This window comes from Solea senegalensis, linkage group LG6 (assembly GCF_019176455.1).
Source record: "Solea senegalensis isolate Sse05_10M linkage group LG6, IFAPA_SoseM_1, whole genome shotgun sequence".
NCBI lineage: Eukaryota > Metazoa > Chordata > Actinopteri > Pleuronectiformes > Soleidae > Solea > Solea senegalensis.
In genome coordinates, this window is record NC_058026.1 from 20,437,532 (window position 1) to 20,455,726 (window position 18,195).

The following is an 18,195-nucleotide window of genomic DNA, read 5'->3' on the forward strand; positions in this document are numbered from 1 at the left end:
TTTGAAGATAGCATGTTTTTCTCTGTGTTTGCATGGGCTTCCTGTCACAGTCCAAATTCATGCAGATTGAGGTTTGGTTGACTAGAGTGTGAATGGATGTTTGTCTCTGTATTTTGTCTCTCTGACAGGCTGATGACCTGTCCACTTCTCCAATGTTAGCTGGGATTATCCATCTCCAGCTCCCCTTAAACCATTAAAGGATAAGTGGTTTATATAATGGATGGATGTATATAATAGGGCCACTTTTCTTCTTACAAAGCTGACATTTAAAGAGAGAGATAAGGGGTTTCACTCTCAACATCAGCCGTTGCATTATCACTGCTCAGGTCCATTCAGTCCATGTGGTGTAACATGGAGTTGCCAGGTGGTTAAACTCCTGTTTGTGTTTATCTGACTCTGAAGACTGTGTACATGAGGATACAGTCTATGACCCTATAGTGACTCAGTGGCAGAGCAGTGTGTATTTTGACCAGAGGCACATAGCTATGTGGACTCACAAAAATTATACATACCGAAAACAGCTCTTTCACTTACTCCGTCATCGGTGTTCACGTCCTATCCTGACGTTCCCCCCTTTTCTTAACCTCTCGTTTTTTTTACCTATATTATTTCTCTATGTTCAGCCTTCTGCCTGTCCTAGAAAGGTTGCCATGGAGACAGAAGCAGATTTGATGCAGAGACAAGAAATGAATTATACAGTCAGAGGGAGCTATCTCGCTCTGTCTCTCTCTCTCTCTCTCTCTGTCTGTGAATGTGTTCGCGTGACTCAGTGCTGAAGAGTGTTTTTGTTGGCTTGAATATTTTATGGTTAGCTATAATATTTCTTTTTGAATATTTGATTTGGATCTGAGTGTGTGTGTGTGTACGTGTGTGTACGTGCGTGCGTGTGCATGCGATTCTTTGTCCACAATTTAATATGACATCATATTTTATTTTTGGCCCAACAACAGCCACACATGGACTTCCACTGTTTGTGTGCAGGTGCAGTGTGTTAAGAAAGAAGCTGCATCTTGTATAAGGTTGTCTATTGTTATGTTATTGTGAGCTGCTGAAAGGATCAGTTAATTGCATGTTTCCTTCCTGGTTTTTGTTTTACACATTACATTTTTCTGTCTCATCGACTGTGCACCAGACGAGTGCATTTTAGTCTGGCCATTAAAGCGCAGCAAAGACTCATGATGTCAGTCCATTCCAGTTGAAAATGGAGACTAAAAACAGAGACTTGAGCGCTGCACTGTCTCTCTGAGTTAACATCACACAGCAACTGTTTCTCAAATTCAAAATGAGAAGTCAACTATTTGACTTCTGAACCTTGGCCCTGCTGTAACCCCCTTGTTTATGTCTCATATTTGAAGCTGCTGTTTAATAAAGTCAAGAAATCCCATGACAGAAGCTGCAGGTATTAAACCAGCGTGACAAAATGCATGGAGACGGAGAGGAGGACAAAGGTTGGGGGAAGAATAGGAGCAGGGAAAGAGTGTGAGAAGAAGGAGTAGAAAAGAATATTTTAGCAGGAGTGGAGGGAGATGATTTATTGTTAAGGTGACAATGAAGATGGTGGAGAATGTTGGGAGGCAGAGATGGGCGGGGAAATGGACAGATGAAAAAGATGGTATTTACATCAGTGTGCAAAATCCATTTAAGTGTCTTCATGGCTGTGTTGGTCGTTATTCTGCGTCTTTTGCCAAGCCTGTTTCCCTCTGTTGTTTATTGTTACATTAACGCTTATTGTCCATCATAAAACGCAAAAACACTCACCTACACAGTGTGTGTTTACACACACAGACACACACATCATTGTGTGTAACACGGGGCTACTCAAGGTCTAATGGCCTAGAATGAATTGCCTTAACAAGGGACATAAATTTCCAGCTACAAATCTGTCTACTGTTAGTCTGCAGACAGACGGCATTATTGCAAAAGAGTACAGTCAAACATGAGCACACTTACAGTACACAAAGGGAAGGGAGGGAGGGAGGGAGGGAGGGGCCAACTAGAAATTTACAGTGTGAGCGAGAAAATAAAAGCATAGTGAGGAAGGGATGAAGGGTCAGATGGAGCAAAAAGAAGAGAGAAAAAATATGTGTGCAGTGTTAGATGCGATGGTGTGTGTGTGTGTGTGTGTGTGTGTGGAGAGGGAGAGGGATCATGTTCAGCGGGAACCTGGTTAAGAAGCAATAAGAAACAGTAGGGTTCAGAAGACAGAGCGTTAGGGCCACGGACCTCAAGACATTGCGGCATGTATCACAATGGCCCATGTTATGTTCGGTCTGGTGACCCAATTATTGTGTGTGCATGTGTGTGTGAGAGTGTGTTGTGCTTGCCTGAGGCCCTAAGATGACACCATAACAAAGAACCACCAGCTCAGTGCTGCCTGTTGCTGGTAAATAGAAGAACTGCATGTAATCACTTACTTGATTTAATGTGCATTTGAGTGTGAGAGTAGACAATACATTATTTGACCATATTGATAATTTTAAAGCCACCCAATGGTTAACTTTCTGTTAACTCTTGCCGCCTCCCAGCGCTGGCATTGCTGTTGGATTCTACGGGAATGGAGAGTCGAGTGATGGAGCCAGTCGCTTGGCATACTCCCTCCGTCATGCAAACCACACTGTATCTGGAGTGGAGAAATTGGTATGTTTGTTTCAATTCAGCAATTCTCAAAATCACCAACTGAAAATAGTAAAAATGTGACTGATAGCATTTTTTTAATTGGATTTTTATCTGCGTCCAGGTGTCTGACAGTGCCTCAGCCCTAAACCAGACTGTGGAGAAGAACCTGGTCCAGTTGGAGACTACCTTCCAGGAGCAGGCAGATTACGTGTCCATCGTCCAAAAGCTGCAGGGACAGCTGGATGAACTCGTGAGGCTGATGGTGGATGTTCCTTTCTGGTCCAGTACTGACGTTTCTCTGGAAGATCTGGCCCGCAAGACAGAGGCTTTTGACTTTTACAGGTTAGTGCTAATAAGTTCAGTAGCTTTTGCCATATCAAACTCAAAAATCAGACAAAAACTGTACCTTCTCTCAGTTGATTATAATTGCTGGTTTAAAAAATGTCAACCATTGAATCCTCGTAAATTAAATGGCAAGTCCAAAACCTTCACCAGCAATTAACTAGTAATATTGTGATTGTGACCCTGGTGTGTGTAAATGTCCTCCATTTTAAGGGATTCATTAGCTCAGTCACTCAAGACGATCACCCTTTGATGCATTTGCCAGCATATCCTCTGTTTGTATGAGACCCTGTGTGGATGTCTGTGTATTTACAGGTGGTTGGGTTACCTGAGCCTGCTGCTCTTTGATGCACTCATCTGTCTTCTGGTGCTTTTTGGCCTGATACGCAACTCCAGAGGAACTCTCATTGGGTAGGTGTATTTCACATCATCATCATCCTCATCATCATATTGTACTGGAGTCAACCTCTTCTCAGACCATGTGATCCACTCACAAGTGGACAGATAAGCACACAGGTGACGGTACCTAAATACCCTCTTATCACTCAAACTGCAATCACGGGTAGTCTGGGATGCATTTGGCCACATTCCATTTCATGTGTAAACGTGAATGTGTCCCGTGGATGCATTAAAGGCCTCCCTCCCACTCGGCTGTTGTCCTCTGACCCACTGGTGTTTCACAATGAGTGGAAAGTAATTTTACATTCCACAGTGCCCATATTTACTGTGTAACAGCACATGATTTCCATTCTTGATGAAAAGCTTACTCCATTTGCCAGCAGCTCATTGATTCTCTCAGCTCCTCTCAACTGTGTGAATCAAACACAGACTGGTTGAAACAACATTATTTGGTAGGATTGTTGAAAATAATCGTTTCTAAGAGATGCACTGTGATGCAGAAATGCAGGACAAATCCGCATTGATGTAGTGACAGTGACATTGCTTGTTGATTTTCCAGTTGCTACAAGCTGCAGCTCAACTGCAGAAGCGTTAGTTTTCTTTTTGGAGATGGGATATTTTTTGTTACATTCGTAAAGAAATTATTAAATTCATATTATATATGATTATTTCAGTGTTTGAAGCCTGTCAATGTATAGAGATATATAAGGATAAGGTATAAGGATATCACTGGCATCATCGTCAAAGTTGGCACTTCACAGACAGACAGACAGATGATCCTTGCATTTGTAGATAGGTATGAGGGCTTATACTTATTGATAAAGAAGTGGCCATGTGTGTTAATTTAAAAAGATATCGGCTGCAGAATCGAATCTAACTGACAAGATAATCATAACCGGATCAAATTGTGAGACCAGTGAAGATCCCCATTCGTCATTTGGCTTTACTAAACATAAATGAGAGCCATGTCTTTTTACATACAGTAAAAAGTGGGGAAGTGTGATCTGATCTTGTGTGGTCACAGGAGACACATTCAGGTTGCATTTTAACACCCGGTATGAACTGTCATGCTTAGAGCTGTACAAAAAAGCGCTATAAAAATATGATGTATTATTATTATTATTACTATTACAATAATGGATAGGATCCCTTAGGAAGGTTTTGAATCACAGGTCTGAATGGACTCTCTGTCCATTAGAATCAATCTATACTATGTTGGTGAACCAAACTTCAAATTCAGAATTATGTTTTTGTTTTGTCTTTCAGAGTGTGTCTGTTGGGGGTTCTGACTCTGATCATCAGCTGGGGGTCTCTCGGCCTGGAACTGGCTGTGGCTGCAGTAAGTGTAACCATGGCAACATTGCTGAGCTCTGAGTCTCTGCAATGATGTAATCCCTACCCACTGCTTGAGCAAGTGTGCTCAAAGACGATGTTACTGTAGCCTAACATGTCATGTGTGCTTACCCTGTCCGCAGTCAGCCAGCGACTTCTGCGTCTCCCCGGATACCTACATCACCCGGGTAACCAAGGAAAATGTTGTCATCGACCAAGGTGCGCAGACAAAGTTGCCATGTTGAAGGTTTTTCTGTAAAGCAGAAGTTCAAACCCATTTAAATTATTTGGAACCTTTAAATATTTTTCAGGGGTCAAACATGTATGTGTATTTAAAATGCAATTTTTACTTTCTTATCTCTGACAGGTCAAAATGCAAACGCTCCATAAAGATCCAATAGAACCATTATTGTGTGACAGCGATTACCAACGAGTCTTAACATTTACCAGATGTTAGGCACACGTCAGGAGACCAAAAACCAAAATATTAGACTTAGTCTGTTTCTTTAGATTTGAGTGAGAATATAATCCAGGTTTTTGATTAAGGTTATTCAGTTGATTTTACTGATTATGCCCTCACTTAAATTATGATTAGTCATTTATTTTGTTTACTAATTGTTTTGTGATGAGTTTAGTAGCTAATATGACGACACAGGTTATCACTGTGAACGATCCATTATTACATATGAAATCATGCGATGTGTATTATTTACAGATTTATATTGATCCCTGCTAATGGTTAGTGTCTCCACTGCAAAACAAAAGTATTTGATAAATCATGAATAGCATTCTGAATACCTAAATTGTTAAATGATGCAGGAGCAACAGAACAAGCCTGGTCAATGGATTTCTAATATGCAACTGCTGATTAATAAGCAGATGTAAACACAGAATAGATTCTGGTTTTCACACTGTCAGCTTCCTCAGTCTCACCCTGACATGTTTGCTTCTATTTTAAGAAACAAGTATGTGTGTTTGTGTGTGTGCGTGTGTGTGTTAGTGAGTGTATCCAAGGGGATTGTGTTTGACTGACACTCTAGAATCTAAAAGCTCTCTCTGTCTGTGCTGACTGCAGTGCACCAGTAACTGAAAAAAACCCACAAAAAATGTTATGAGTACATTTTTGCCTTTTCACTTTGTCTCATTATCTGATTTGTTCTCCCTCTTTATCCTCTTATATCCCTCTTTACTTCTCAATTGCTCCCTCCCTCACTCCCCTTCCCTCTCTGCACTCACATAATGAGCTTTATTGTCTGTCAGTTTTTCTCTGTTGTAGAGCACAGATGTTGCCTCCATAACACACATAAAAACACACAGCTGTGCCCGAGCCGGACTGCAATTACACGTCTAAAGAAACCCACAGCCTGGCTTTCCTTTAACTGTATATTTACATGCCTGCATTGATATCCTGTTGATATATATTGGTTTATTCACAGATATCCTGCAGTATTATCTGAGATGCAGCCCTGGACAAATCAATCCCTTTCAGCAGGTAACGTCACCATCCACCTCCTCAACCTTATTGTTGTTTTTGACTAAAATGGCCATTTACTGGCCTCAGCCTTTGATGAGACACCAGGAAAAGATTCACGTGTTGGTTTTTGTTTGTGTCTTGTGTGTTGCAGAGGCTGTCAGGGAGTCACAAAGCTTTGGTGGAAATGCAGGATGATGTGGCAGAGCTACTGAGATCAGCAACGCGTGATTATGCCAACACCAAGGTACTGGGCACTTGAGTGGGAATGTGATGAGAGTGCATTTACAAAAGTGTCTGACACACGTGTCTATCTGGTGCACGTGGATGTACATGGAGGTGGATATTCATATTTGAGAACCTTATGTGTAACCATAGCTTTTTTTATGTTCAGGAGAGTCTCGAGCAAATCCAGTCAGTGCTGAATTCCACCGAGGTTGGACTTCACCAGCTGACTGCTCTGGTCGACTGTCGCAGCCTACACATGGTGAGTCACTTTGTTGTGTTAGGAGACAAGAGAGGTCCTTGCAGATCTTTCTTAACAGCTCTCCTCTCTCCTCTCCTGCAGGACTATGTTCAGGCATTAACAGGCCTGTGTTATGACGGAGTTGAGGGTCTCATCTACCTGATTCTCTTCTCCTTCGTCACTGCTCTGATGTTCTCCTCCATTGTGTGCAGTGTGCCACACACTTGGCCTGGCAAGAGGTGAAACACAAACACGCACGCACATGCACACTGAATGAACACACACACACTAACACCTGACATGATACCAGTTCTAACGTCTTCATTGTCTTACTCAATTCAGCTGATAAATGAGTCTCTGCTGCTCATGCATGTACTTTTGATGTATTTGCCTCCTGGGCTGTCGTGTCCTTCTGTGCGTCTTCCTGCCTGTCTTTGCATCCATCGAGTTTTCTGTTGCTTTATTTTATTGTTTGCTGTTATCTTGTTTGTTTTATTGTTTATACATCCGTCACGTTTTCTTTTCTCCACCTTGGACTCAGAGCACCAGTGTTTCGTTCGATTGTGTATCACAAGGTCCCCCCTTTTGTTCCTTCCCCTTCTTCTCTCTCCCAGTCCTGATTTGGAAATGTTTTGGGCTTTAGCAAATGACGATGGACACTGAGGAAAGTGACCGACCCTATGGTTCAACAGACCTTTCACATAACCAAAGTAATTATGTGGTATAAAAGCTCTAGTCTGAACATCAAACATCAGTATACGTGATGGTTTTCACTTAATTGAATTAGTTAAATTATGATTTATGTCACACAGCTGTGCCATTATGGTGGTGTTATAGTGTTTGATACCTATCTAATGTCCCAGCAGGTGTCGCACAATAATCTATAGTGTCTCTGCATTAAGATAGAATAACTGCCCACCTCATTGGTTGCTGTAGCTGACTGTGCTGCTGCTGTGTTTTTGTTAAGGGCTGTTAAACTCAATTTTGGTCGGATGAGCTCCATCTAGAGGACATTGAGGGTTGTAACATCTAGACCCTTTTGCCTCTGTTGTCTACTACTGCATTATTCTTCAAACAGCTCCCTCCATCTTTGAAACAATTCCAGCGGGTTGTGACTTTGTTGGTACATGAACAGTTTTCATAAACCTGCACACACACGTAGTCTGTGAGTAATCAAACACTGTCGAAGCCAGTACATTTCTCAGCCAGAGATCAAACTTCCAAATCAGCACATTCTAATTTAATGCCTCATTGTGTTATGTTGCTTTTTTTTTTCTTTTGTTTTCTTTTACGGTTTTTGACCATTTTAAATCTGAAAATGGTTTGCCCCAACCAGCCACATTATTCTCCTTTTTTTAATTTTCTTTAATTTCCATGGGCCACACGAATATTGCATGAATATATATTAAATAAAATGGATTCTTAAATAATTAAATTGTTTGGACAAATTGAAATGGAGAGTAAATGTCAGGAGTGAGTCCTTTAAATCAGTAGAGGATGACTGCATGAAAGAAATGGACAATGCATGTTTCTGCATTTGTAGAGAATATCAAAGTCCGCTGTCTTTTTATGGTTTAATATTATGTATCACACAAACCACCAGTAACAGTGGTCTCCTATGAGCTGTGTTGTAATATTAGAGACCCTAATGTAATTATTGTTGTGGACCTGTTTTGTAGATGAATTTCTGCCCATGTTCCTTGTCATCTTGTTCAGTTGCTTTGGGGCTGAAGGCATGGTCTTAACCAGTATTTTGCATCAGGAGACTTTTCATAGTACAAGAGCACCTTCCCCTCTCCTAACCTCCTCTACAACCACTTGTTTACACTCTGTTGTCTCTCTCGGATCTCCCTCCCCCTCTACCTTTCCCCCATCTACTCATCATGCCCTCTTGTGCCCTGCCTTTTCCCTGACCAAATGAAGGACGGATGAGGAAGATGGAGAGGACGAGTCGGGCGCCTCACGCGGCGGTGTGCACGATAACCTGTACCGCGTTCACATGCCCAGTCTCTACAGTTGTGGCTCCAGCTACGGTAGCGAAGCTAGCCTGCCCGCTACAGCCCACACTGTCAGCAATGCCCCCGTCACTGAGTACATGTGAGTTAGCACCCACTGCTAGCTAGAGGCTAGCAGGACCAATACACTGCCTGCCACTGCGGTAGCTAATGCTTGGCCCCACTGTGACCCAGACAAGCAGCAAAGCAGCGCCCACTGCCTGTAATATGATAAGTGAGAATAGCCAGTTTATTGCTATGTATGGTTTGCATGACCTTTGTACCTCAATGTCAGCAATGTGTTTCTCAGTGAGCTACAACACATTAGATTTCCCTTTGACGCTAATAGAAAATGAAATACTTGCTATTTCCACCAGCCGATCAGTTTCAGTCCACAAAGTTAGCAAATAAAAAACTAGAGTTAAAAAACTTAATTCAGATTTGCACTCGCTGGAGCAGAAGTTATTCATTTCACCCTGCTTGCTACGTGTTACAGTTTGCCACGGGACCGTGACTGCTTGCTTTGAATAAGCAAAAATACAGAAGAGAAATAAGCATAAATACCTTTAATGTGTCACTGCTTGCTTCTGTTTTGGCCGTGCAATAATTAAGCACATTAGAGTGTTAGCTACAAAACTAAGTAAATAATTACTTTCATTTAGATAGCTGTATTCTGGAGTGGGGTTTCTCAATCCTGGTCTTAGGAACCCACTACCCTGCATGCTTTAGAAGTTTCCTTGCTCTAACACACCTGATTCAAATAAATGGGTCGTTATCAGCACCTGCAGAGCTTTCTGATTAGCTGACTATTTGAATCAGGTGTGTTGGAACAAGGAAACATCTAAAGCATGCAGGGCAGTAGAACACTGTTCTAGAGGTAATGAAAGTAATGAGGATTTTTTTCTTTCCTGTTTTCTACCATCAAGAAACCCAGCATGTTTAAAATTACTGATGATTATATTCCAAATAATTTTTTTTTGTTGCTATCAGTTAGCCATAGTTGACCATTAGTTTACTCCTAGTCTAATGTGACATTTATGAACAATAATTGGGAAATTAGTGCAATAACTATACATCATTCCTCTTTTTAAAAAAAACGTTAGCAATAACCCCAGACATAAGTATATTGAAAGTATAGGTGACTTGCTGAACCTACTTATCAAAACAAAATCAGAGCTTTAAATAATGAACTATAGTGTGATCGTGTGTTTGCTTGTGTTTGTCTGTATTAAGCTAGTACGATAAGAACACCTTTGTCATTCGAAACCTCAATAATGTTGTCTTTCATCCAATTGATGAACCACATTTTTGGTCTTTTCAGATAGAAGTAGGTCTTTTACTTCTACTTAGGACATTTGAAGATGAATGAATTATTTTCCATTTATGTTATGCTTGTAGGTCCCCACACTGAGAAAAGTAGGGTTTCACTGCGAGTGCGTCCCAGCAAATGTTGTTCTTTTTGTGCATAGTCAAGAAAGAGTGTTAACTACTTTGGCCTGTGGCAGAGGTGTTTAACCCCTTGGTGTATGCTTTCAAGCTTAAGTCCCTGACTTGTAATTACTACCCATTTGTCAGAAAATCAATAAGTTGTATTCAAGATCAGATCAAGATGAAGAGTTCAAAGACTGAGCACCAGCGGCAGTGGGTGACTACATGCAGTAACCTCTTATTCTATAATGCAGGAGCCAGAACGCAAACTTTCAGAACCCTCGGTGTGAGAACACCCCCCTGATTGGCAGGGAGTCCCCTCCACCCTCTGTAAGTGCACACTTTCTAGAACACATTCTCCCTTCACTATCTTCCAATACCCACAGTGCTGCTGGGAAACCACTGCAACCACAGAGATGGCATTTAAAACTTTCAAAATGCACTCAAGAAAGTGATGATAAATGTACTCATATCTTATTGATAAGGTTTAGCACATGCATAGTGTGGATATTGGAAGGTAGTCCCTTCTCCCTACACCACTGCAAGTGTCCTCTGTGCTAGACAGGGATCATGGATCACGCCTTCATGAAGGTCATTTTGGCAGCCTGGGATCACCTGGATGTTTCAAAAGAAGCCCGTTGACTGTTGGATCTGCACTTACATCAAAAGAGACGCTTGACTCTTGATTAAGTGTAATTGTTGTGTCAGTCTAGTACACCATAGATACAAAGCTGTTCTCTATTTCTGATGTAAAAAGTCTGCTTGGTTTCACTCTGGCCGTCAGTGAAGTGTGAGAGGACTTACAGAACGCAAAGCACCTGAAACATTTTATTTACAAATATTTGAACATGCTAGTGCTGTTGTGTATCAAGCATTTTCTTCAGTAAAAGCAGACTGTGTCTGAACTACACCTAGTTTTTACTACAAACAGGATGACCTTTGGTTTTGAAAAGGTGCTGCTGGGCCTGTAGTGGTGGATTTTGTTCCATACACTAACAAACTGTTTTCAAGCAATGAAACTGTGGACTGACAAAATGTCGGCGATAAACACAACTCATAACTTCTGCACAGCTGTTTGGATTTAGTTTTTGGTCCTTGCAACGTGGTCACAACATGCAAGAAAGTTGATAATTTCTTGACTGAACTTTGAGCCCAAATCCCTAAAGTCCTTGCTCCTCCTCCCCCCTGTTCCCACACTGTGTCTATGTGTGCATTCTCTGGTCAAGGTGTGTGTGTGTCCTCTGTTTCTGTGCCCCCCTCCCACCCTTCACCATTCAAACAGCCACAGGAGCACACGATTTTCCCACCCTAAAATGATTCCTGCAGAGATTCCTCATGCTTTGGTAGGGCTATCGATTGGAGTGGGGGGCGTCGTTCGTGTGCAGCGGTGCTACTCCTCCTGTTGTCTGTAGTCACCTGGAAACCACAGACCTCCAACTGTAGATGCTCACAAGAGACAACTAACTCATACCAGGCTAACCCACTACATCAGAACTAGAGCACTAACTTGAAACTACTGACAAAAATAAAACTGCATCTGCTAATTGACAATAATAACTCCATTCAGATTTAATGATCTCTGATATAATGAATGACTGTTGTAATCAAACACCCCGGCTGTCCAAATGACTGGTCAAACTGTTTCTGCTATAACTGTTCCTGTGTACGTTTGTTTTTGCATTACATGTTGTCATCTATCTATCTATCTATCTATCACTTGAATCTCTTTATCTAATGTACATATTTGAATTATTTTATTCTTCGGTGTAAATAAGATCTAATTATCTTATTATCTTATGTTATGTTCATAAGTGAACATGTCTTTTCTATACAGTTCCAGCACAACTTGGCACGACACGGCTCGACTCTACTCGGTTTGGTATCGTTTTCCGCAGCTCCTCAACGTGGGTGGAGTTGTCATAGCACGGCTGCATTAAGCCGCTGTGACGTTGTTTTATACGCGACACAAACACACAAACTAGTGACTTGTAAAGCAGCCATTTTCGCTGTACTGACTCATTAGAATTAGTTCATTAAAAAGAAATCCGTCTGATGCGGTCACCGGACTGAAATACGGCGAAAGGGGTTGTGATGCGGCTCAAGATTGCCGTTGGAGATGTTGGAGATTAACTAATCTATGGAGGATTTTAAAGTCTTTTTAACTGATCTACAGTTCGACATTGTTTGTCAGACGTCTCGCTCAAGACTCTTCCAGTCTCCTTCAAACAATGGCCGGCAGTCAGACGATGTCATGTTTTAGTATCGGCTCAGCTCACTTGGAAACTCACCAGAGCAGGTACCAATAAAAGCACTAGGTGCCAGGTGCTATCTCCAATAGAAAAGCAAAAGAAAAACGAGCCGTCCCGAGCCGAGTCCTGCTGGAACGGTGCAGTGGAAAAGCGCCCTCTTGCTTTTCATTGTTTCCCACCCAATTTTTACCTCTTGTGTTCTTTCATAACCCTGTCTTTCCTTTTTTTCTTTCACGTCACTCTCCAGTACACCTCTAGTATGAGAGCTAAGTACCTGGCCACTAACCGACCAGACCAGAACCGACGTTCCGTTCCCAACGACCAACTGGACCCGGCCAGCCGGCCTCACCCCACTGCCCGACCACAGTCGTCAGTCCACTAGATACCAGAGCCGCATCACGTCACCCCACCACTGCCTCAGTCTAGTTCTCACAGCCAATAAGACCCAGCACGGCGCTCGTCCTAGCTCAACCAGAGCTGAGTGCTTCGAGCACCAACAGGTTCACTTACACAGATTCACCAGAAACAACAACAGCAAGCAAGAAAACATCAACCAAGCACCTCAGTAAAGGACTGCACTTTGAAGATGTGAAGATCGGTGTGAAGAAAGCTATGTCTGCTCATCTTCTTCTTCATGAATGCACATAAAGAGCTGCTCATTATCATCATCGAGCAGCACACCTACCCAGAATTCTCAGCAAGTATAGCCTGACTCCCTCTCTGCAGTTTCTTCCTGTACTCTCCAAATACCTCCTCATCTTCCTCCACTGGGATAGATCTCTTCACTGACCCCCAGTGGAGACAGCTACTGCTCAAACCCCCTGAGACTTGTACATTTAGACCACACACACAAACACACACGTGCGTACACACACACAAACACGCACACACACAGACAGGCACACACACACACACACACTGTACAGAGCTGTAAATAGCTTTATTCTGACTTGACATGAAAAGTAGACTGTTGAATCATGGTAATGTGGTGTGTTGTGTGTTTATCATGGAAATATTTGCTGTATCTCAGACACGCACACACACACGCACACACACACGATCAGACAGTCTAAATCTCATCTGTATAAATAACAAGTGCATCAGAAAGCCATGTTTAGATAGAAACTCTAGCACCACATCCACTTTCTCTCTTTCGCTTAACATTGTTGTCTAACTAAGACTTGAATCGTGAGCTTCAAAAGTGTATCCATGCCTCTCACTTGTACGTGTTTACGTGCACCGCAGTTCATGCATTGTTTTGAATGCGAGCCAGGAATCCTGTGGTGGAACAACTTCCTTGAAGCGTTTTGGGAAATGGAGGAAGAGACAAGAAGGACAAGAAGGCTCAACTGGTGCCAAAAAACTCTATAATGAATATGAGGAATGCCTGATTCTGTCCTCCTGCTGCCTCCAGATGTTTCCACGAAAGGGGAGAAAATCCTGAAAATGCTTTCTCTGCCACTGTTAATTAAAGGGAACAGAAAAGACACTTGAAAGGGGAAGCAATGGACAGATAACTGCGACTCCACACTTTGCCAGGTGCTAAGTTCGCTACTCAAGGCCATAGAGGACGATCAGCACAGAGAAGGGACGTAAAAGTTTTTATTAGAACGTGTTGTTTTCATTCAGGGATGTGATCAGGAACATTAAAAAAAAGCAGGAAGCAGCTTTCCATCGTTACTGAATGGAAGTTGTGCCCTAAAACCTGAAACAACACATCCCTGTTAAATTCTGTTACATTACAAGTGTTTCAAAATTAAGTAAAGTAGCTGTTTTTTTTCTTCTTCTTTGTTTTATCATCTGACATTCAGGATGTAATACTGTGACCAAGTGTACTCTTCAGTTTTTTTTTTCTGTCCCTATGCTTTTATTTTCTTAACTGGTGACTGCGGATGACCCTTTAGCCACCAGCAGTGAGATATTTTGTTCTCTTTGTTTAACCCACAAGCACAAATTCTCTTCAAGGTGACATTGTGTGATGGAGAAGCAAAACACTGCCGGGAACACTGCCAGTGGTTTTTTTCCCCCTCCGGCTCTAAAACTCTGTGTACAGTGTATAAAATCTGTAGTTGTGAACTAGTGTGTGACATCACTGCAGTGTGATTGGCTATTGCTCTATCTCAGCGTCACCGTGTGTAAGTGTGCACACGAGGGTCAGCCTATCTACTAGTCTTACACGCACACGACGCCGCTTCATAACTAAACATAAAATCCAGCGTTCCTTGCTTTTGTCCTCTATTACATTCACATCTTGTAGCTGCACTCCCTCCCACAGCTGTGACTTCACGCTGGTAACCATTTGCATTATGGGTAATGTAGTAGGTAGTAGCTGCAATTCAGAGAAATCTCTTCTAGTTAGCCGAGTGAGCAGATCCTCGACATTCAGTCACCTTTCAGCCGCCATTCCTGTACAGCCTTTAAATACTTTATTATTAATCAATGACCACTTCTCGTAATAGCGAGACAATCTTACATGTGTGATTTTACTAGAAAGGAAATGTCCATGTTATGGTAACAATGCTACCTATGGTCTAGTATTTTACAGTGTGTGTATGTTTTTTTGCACCATTGATGCAAACATTGTTAAGATCTGTGGGACTAGTCACTGATTAACGGCCTTTCATGTTTATAAACTCTTAAAACACTCTTCATATCCCAACATGGTTTTTTTTCCCTCTGTCTTGTAAAAATCAAATCTTTAAAGATAAAATAATAGCTAGCTGTTTTGTAGGAGAATAAATGCAAGAGCAGTGTTTTTCCTCTTATTAATGGTGAATGACTCTCTGTCTTGCAATGTTTTAATAAAACTACTCCAGTGTCGTCTGCATACCTGGCCTTAAGTTGTATTTGAATTCCTGTGCAATGCATTCTGGAATTAACCCGTCCTGGTTCTGAATGAATTGATTGAAAAAGTAAAAAAAAAAAGAAAGAGAAGAAGCTCTGCTTATGTTGGAAAAGTGTGTGTGTGTGTGTTCACAGGACTTCAAATACACCTCTGTCCAGATGTGACGGGCAAATAATGTTTTTTATGGCTGTTTTTATTTTCTGATGGTTAAACTAAGATATTAATGATGTACATGTCAAAACTGTGGTAATGATATCATTCAGCCTGGAATAAATGTTTTAAAAGAAGAAATTAAAGCAAATTTAACGTACCGATTATGGCTACTTTCTGTTTTATCGTGTAAACAGAGCAGACAGGGGGTTAATGCAATCAAGGGTCCAACATCCTGATCTGTTAACCCGTACAGAATTTTCTCCTCTTCCTTTTGTGCTCTTGTCATAACGCAGTTTATGACCTCATAGGCTCCGCTTGCATCATTCGTATTATTGATGTGCATCATCTCAAACTGTCATCTCGTGCCTAATGCACATCAATAAATGCATGATACATTATGTCAAGGGAAGAATAAAAGACAGTGATGATTGACTGGAATGAAACGAGTAAAAATGCATCCATCAGTCATGACTCACTGGAGGTTTGGTTGTTCCATTTGTTTCATGTGAAAAAGGAAACCATATGTTTTTATTTAACCTTAAAGCAAAACAAAATTTTACATTATTCTCGACCTGGAAACTGCAGTCACGGCATATTAAAAAATACAGTATTATCCGCCTGTTGAAGTCTCACAAAGATGCAGCATTAATATTTAATATTTCTTCATAAAATCCAAATAAACAGTACTATCTTTTGAATTAATTTCCCTGGCTCATGGAAAGTGACCTTGTAAATGAAAGCATGTACTTACTATTTTAAACTTTATCTAGTTCGATTGTCTAGTTCGAGGTCTTTTACTTCTCCTTTCATAAAGCTGTACAGACATAAAGCTTTGACGATGTGTCACAAACATGCAGACATGTGATGCAGGTTGAGATTCAAAAACAAATAGACAGGAATACAAGGCAAAACACACAAGACAAGGGGTTCTATTTTTGAACTGAAGTACCACCTGAGAAAATATTGATGTCACGAACGAGAGAGAAGGTGACTCTAATTATTATTACGATTCTGTTATCTGTTCATTTTCCACACACTCTGATTTTCCTCCAATTACCACCAGAGGAAGCTCGTGGACCATGGATGGTACCACAGTTTGAGAACCGCTGATATATCCAATACAAAATATAAAACGACCGTTAAACATATATACAGAGGGTGAAAATAACCAATTGAATTAAAACAACTGCAATTGTGATAGAAACCTTTGGGAAAAAGTGCAACTTCATTTTAAGTTTCCACTTGTTGCAGTAACACGTTCAGCCAGCAGATGTCAGTGTCCACCAAGCATGAGGAACCTCAGCATATTATTTCCCAACGTCACAACTGTGTGCGTGTGTAAGTGTTGCAGTGTTGATGTTTGATGCTGTCACACACACACACACACACACACACACAGGCTTGTTATATCTTGGTGAGGACGGGTCACAGACATTACCCTAACCTTTGACCCAGTGATGTCAAACTCGCGTCCCTTTGATTGATTTTATGTGGCCCACCACTTCAATGTTTGTTTTTGATATTTACAGATTCATTTTGCATCATGAATATGTCTCTTTGTTATTGTGAATCATGTTGTTGTGTATCAAAACAAACACCTTTATTTTGAAATGATGTCAAAATATCATCACAAATGTTGTTGCAAAGTCATGATGGAATATTGTGATTTCATTTTACGTTGACCCTGACTGAGTAGTAAAAAGATATAAGAAGTACTGGCCTAAACAAAGTGTTATCCCTAACCTGAACCTAACCACAGTGCAATTCTTAGGCTTAAACTTAACCAGTTCCTCAGAAATGAGGTCAGGCTGCCTCATAAGAACCAGGTTTTGGTCTCCATATGGACTACTAGTCCTGACAAGGTCAGTGTTCATTAAAAAAGGTCCTTAAAAGGGAACACACACACACACACACACACACAGTGGTATGCAGACTGCTAATATTTTGGTGGTGCCTTTATCTCTGCAGGGCCTGGTGTGTGGCTCAATCAGATAAGAAATGTGCTGTTGTTTCAGCGTGTCATGTGGGTGGGTGGGATAATGGATTCAGAGAAACGTTCTCCTGTCGGGAACCCAGCAGCTCATATAAAAGGTCACAGTCGAGACATTTAAAGGAATAATCCAGACACGCATTCTAGGTCGTTCTAATTTCAGATAATAACAAGTTCAATCACAATCACGTCAGTCGGATGATTTTTCGATCAATTTTGTGTTTTGCAATTTTTGACAGAAAGAGCTAAAATGGCAGTGCACAGGTCATTGGTGTTGTGTTGAGACAAATTATTTTTTAAATAATCTTTAAAACCAACATTTCACCTGTGTGGTAGTGAGGAGAGGGATCCTACTGACAAACCAAGGTGTTCATAACTTTGCAAGTGTACAGACAGATTCTTATTATTATTATCACCAGCAGTAGTATCATTGACACTATCATTAATGTTGATATGGTATAATTGATTTTATCAACAATCTCTGCTGCTGCTTGTTTAAATGACATTGTAGTTCTATGAACATAACTGACTCAGAGCTGTCTTTTCTAAACGTGTAACTTATAATTAACAATACAATTGTTCTATTTCTGCTCCTCGTCTCTCTCTTCTGTCTCTACCTCATGTCCCTCTTGTCCTTTCTGTCCCCCATTTTTCCTTTCACCCCAACCACTCGAGGCAGATGGCCGCACATCTTTGAGTCTGATTCTGTCAGAGATTTCTTCCTGTGAAAAGTTAAGTATTTTTCTCTCCACTGATTACATTACATGATGCCGAGTGCTTGCCCATTGTGTGAACTGTTGGCTTTCTCTGCTCTCTGTAGTGCTGTAAAGGTTTTTGCCCTCCTGAGTACAGTGCGTTGAGATAATGTTGAATTGGCGCTGTACAAACGAATTGAAATAAAACAAGCGAT

General features: G+C 41.2%; 1 protein-coding gene across 3 annotated transcripts in view; it reads left to right on the plus strand.

Moving 5' to 3' along the window:
• Positions 1–15,452, plus strand: part of ttyh3b (tweety family member 3b) — a 29,357-nt gene extending 13,905 nt beyond the window's left edge. For all 3 annotated transcript variants that reach the window (XM_044028125.1, XM_044028127.1, XM_044028128.1), the window contains exons 4-15: positions 2,526–2,637; positions 2,738–2,958; positions 3,274–3,369; positions 4,624–4,696; positions 4,833–4,908; positions 6,126–6,181; positions 6,315–6,407; positions 6,555–6,647; positions 6,729–6,865; positions 8,550–8,723; positions 10,303–10,378; positions 12,545–15,452. In XM_044028125.1, the coding sequence (XP_043884060.1) occupies positions 2,526–2,637; positions 2,738–2,958; positions 3,274–3,369; positions 4,624–4,696; positions 4,833–4,908; positions 6,126–6,181; positions 6,315–6,407; positions 6,555–6,647; positions 6,729–6,865; positions 8,550–8,723; positions 10,303–10,378; positions 12,545–12,679 (1,342 nt within the window). In that variant the 3' untranslated portion in view covers positions 12,680–15,452. The remainder of the gene's footprint in view (positions 1–2,525; positions 2,638–2,737; positions 2,959–3,273; positions 3,370–4,623; positions 4,697–4,832; positions 4,909–6,125; positions 6,182–6,314; positions 6,408–6,554; positions 6,648–6,728; positions 6,866–8,549; positions 8,724–10,302; positions 10,379–12,544) is intronic.
• The last annotated feature ends 2,743 nt before the right edge of the window (positions 15,453–18,195 follow it).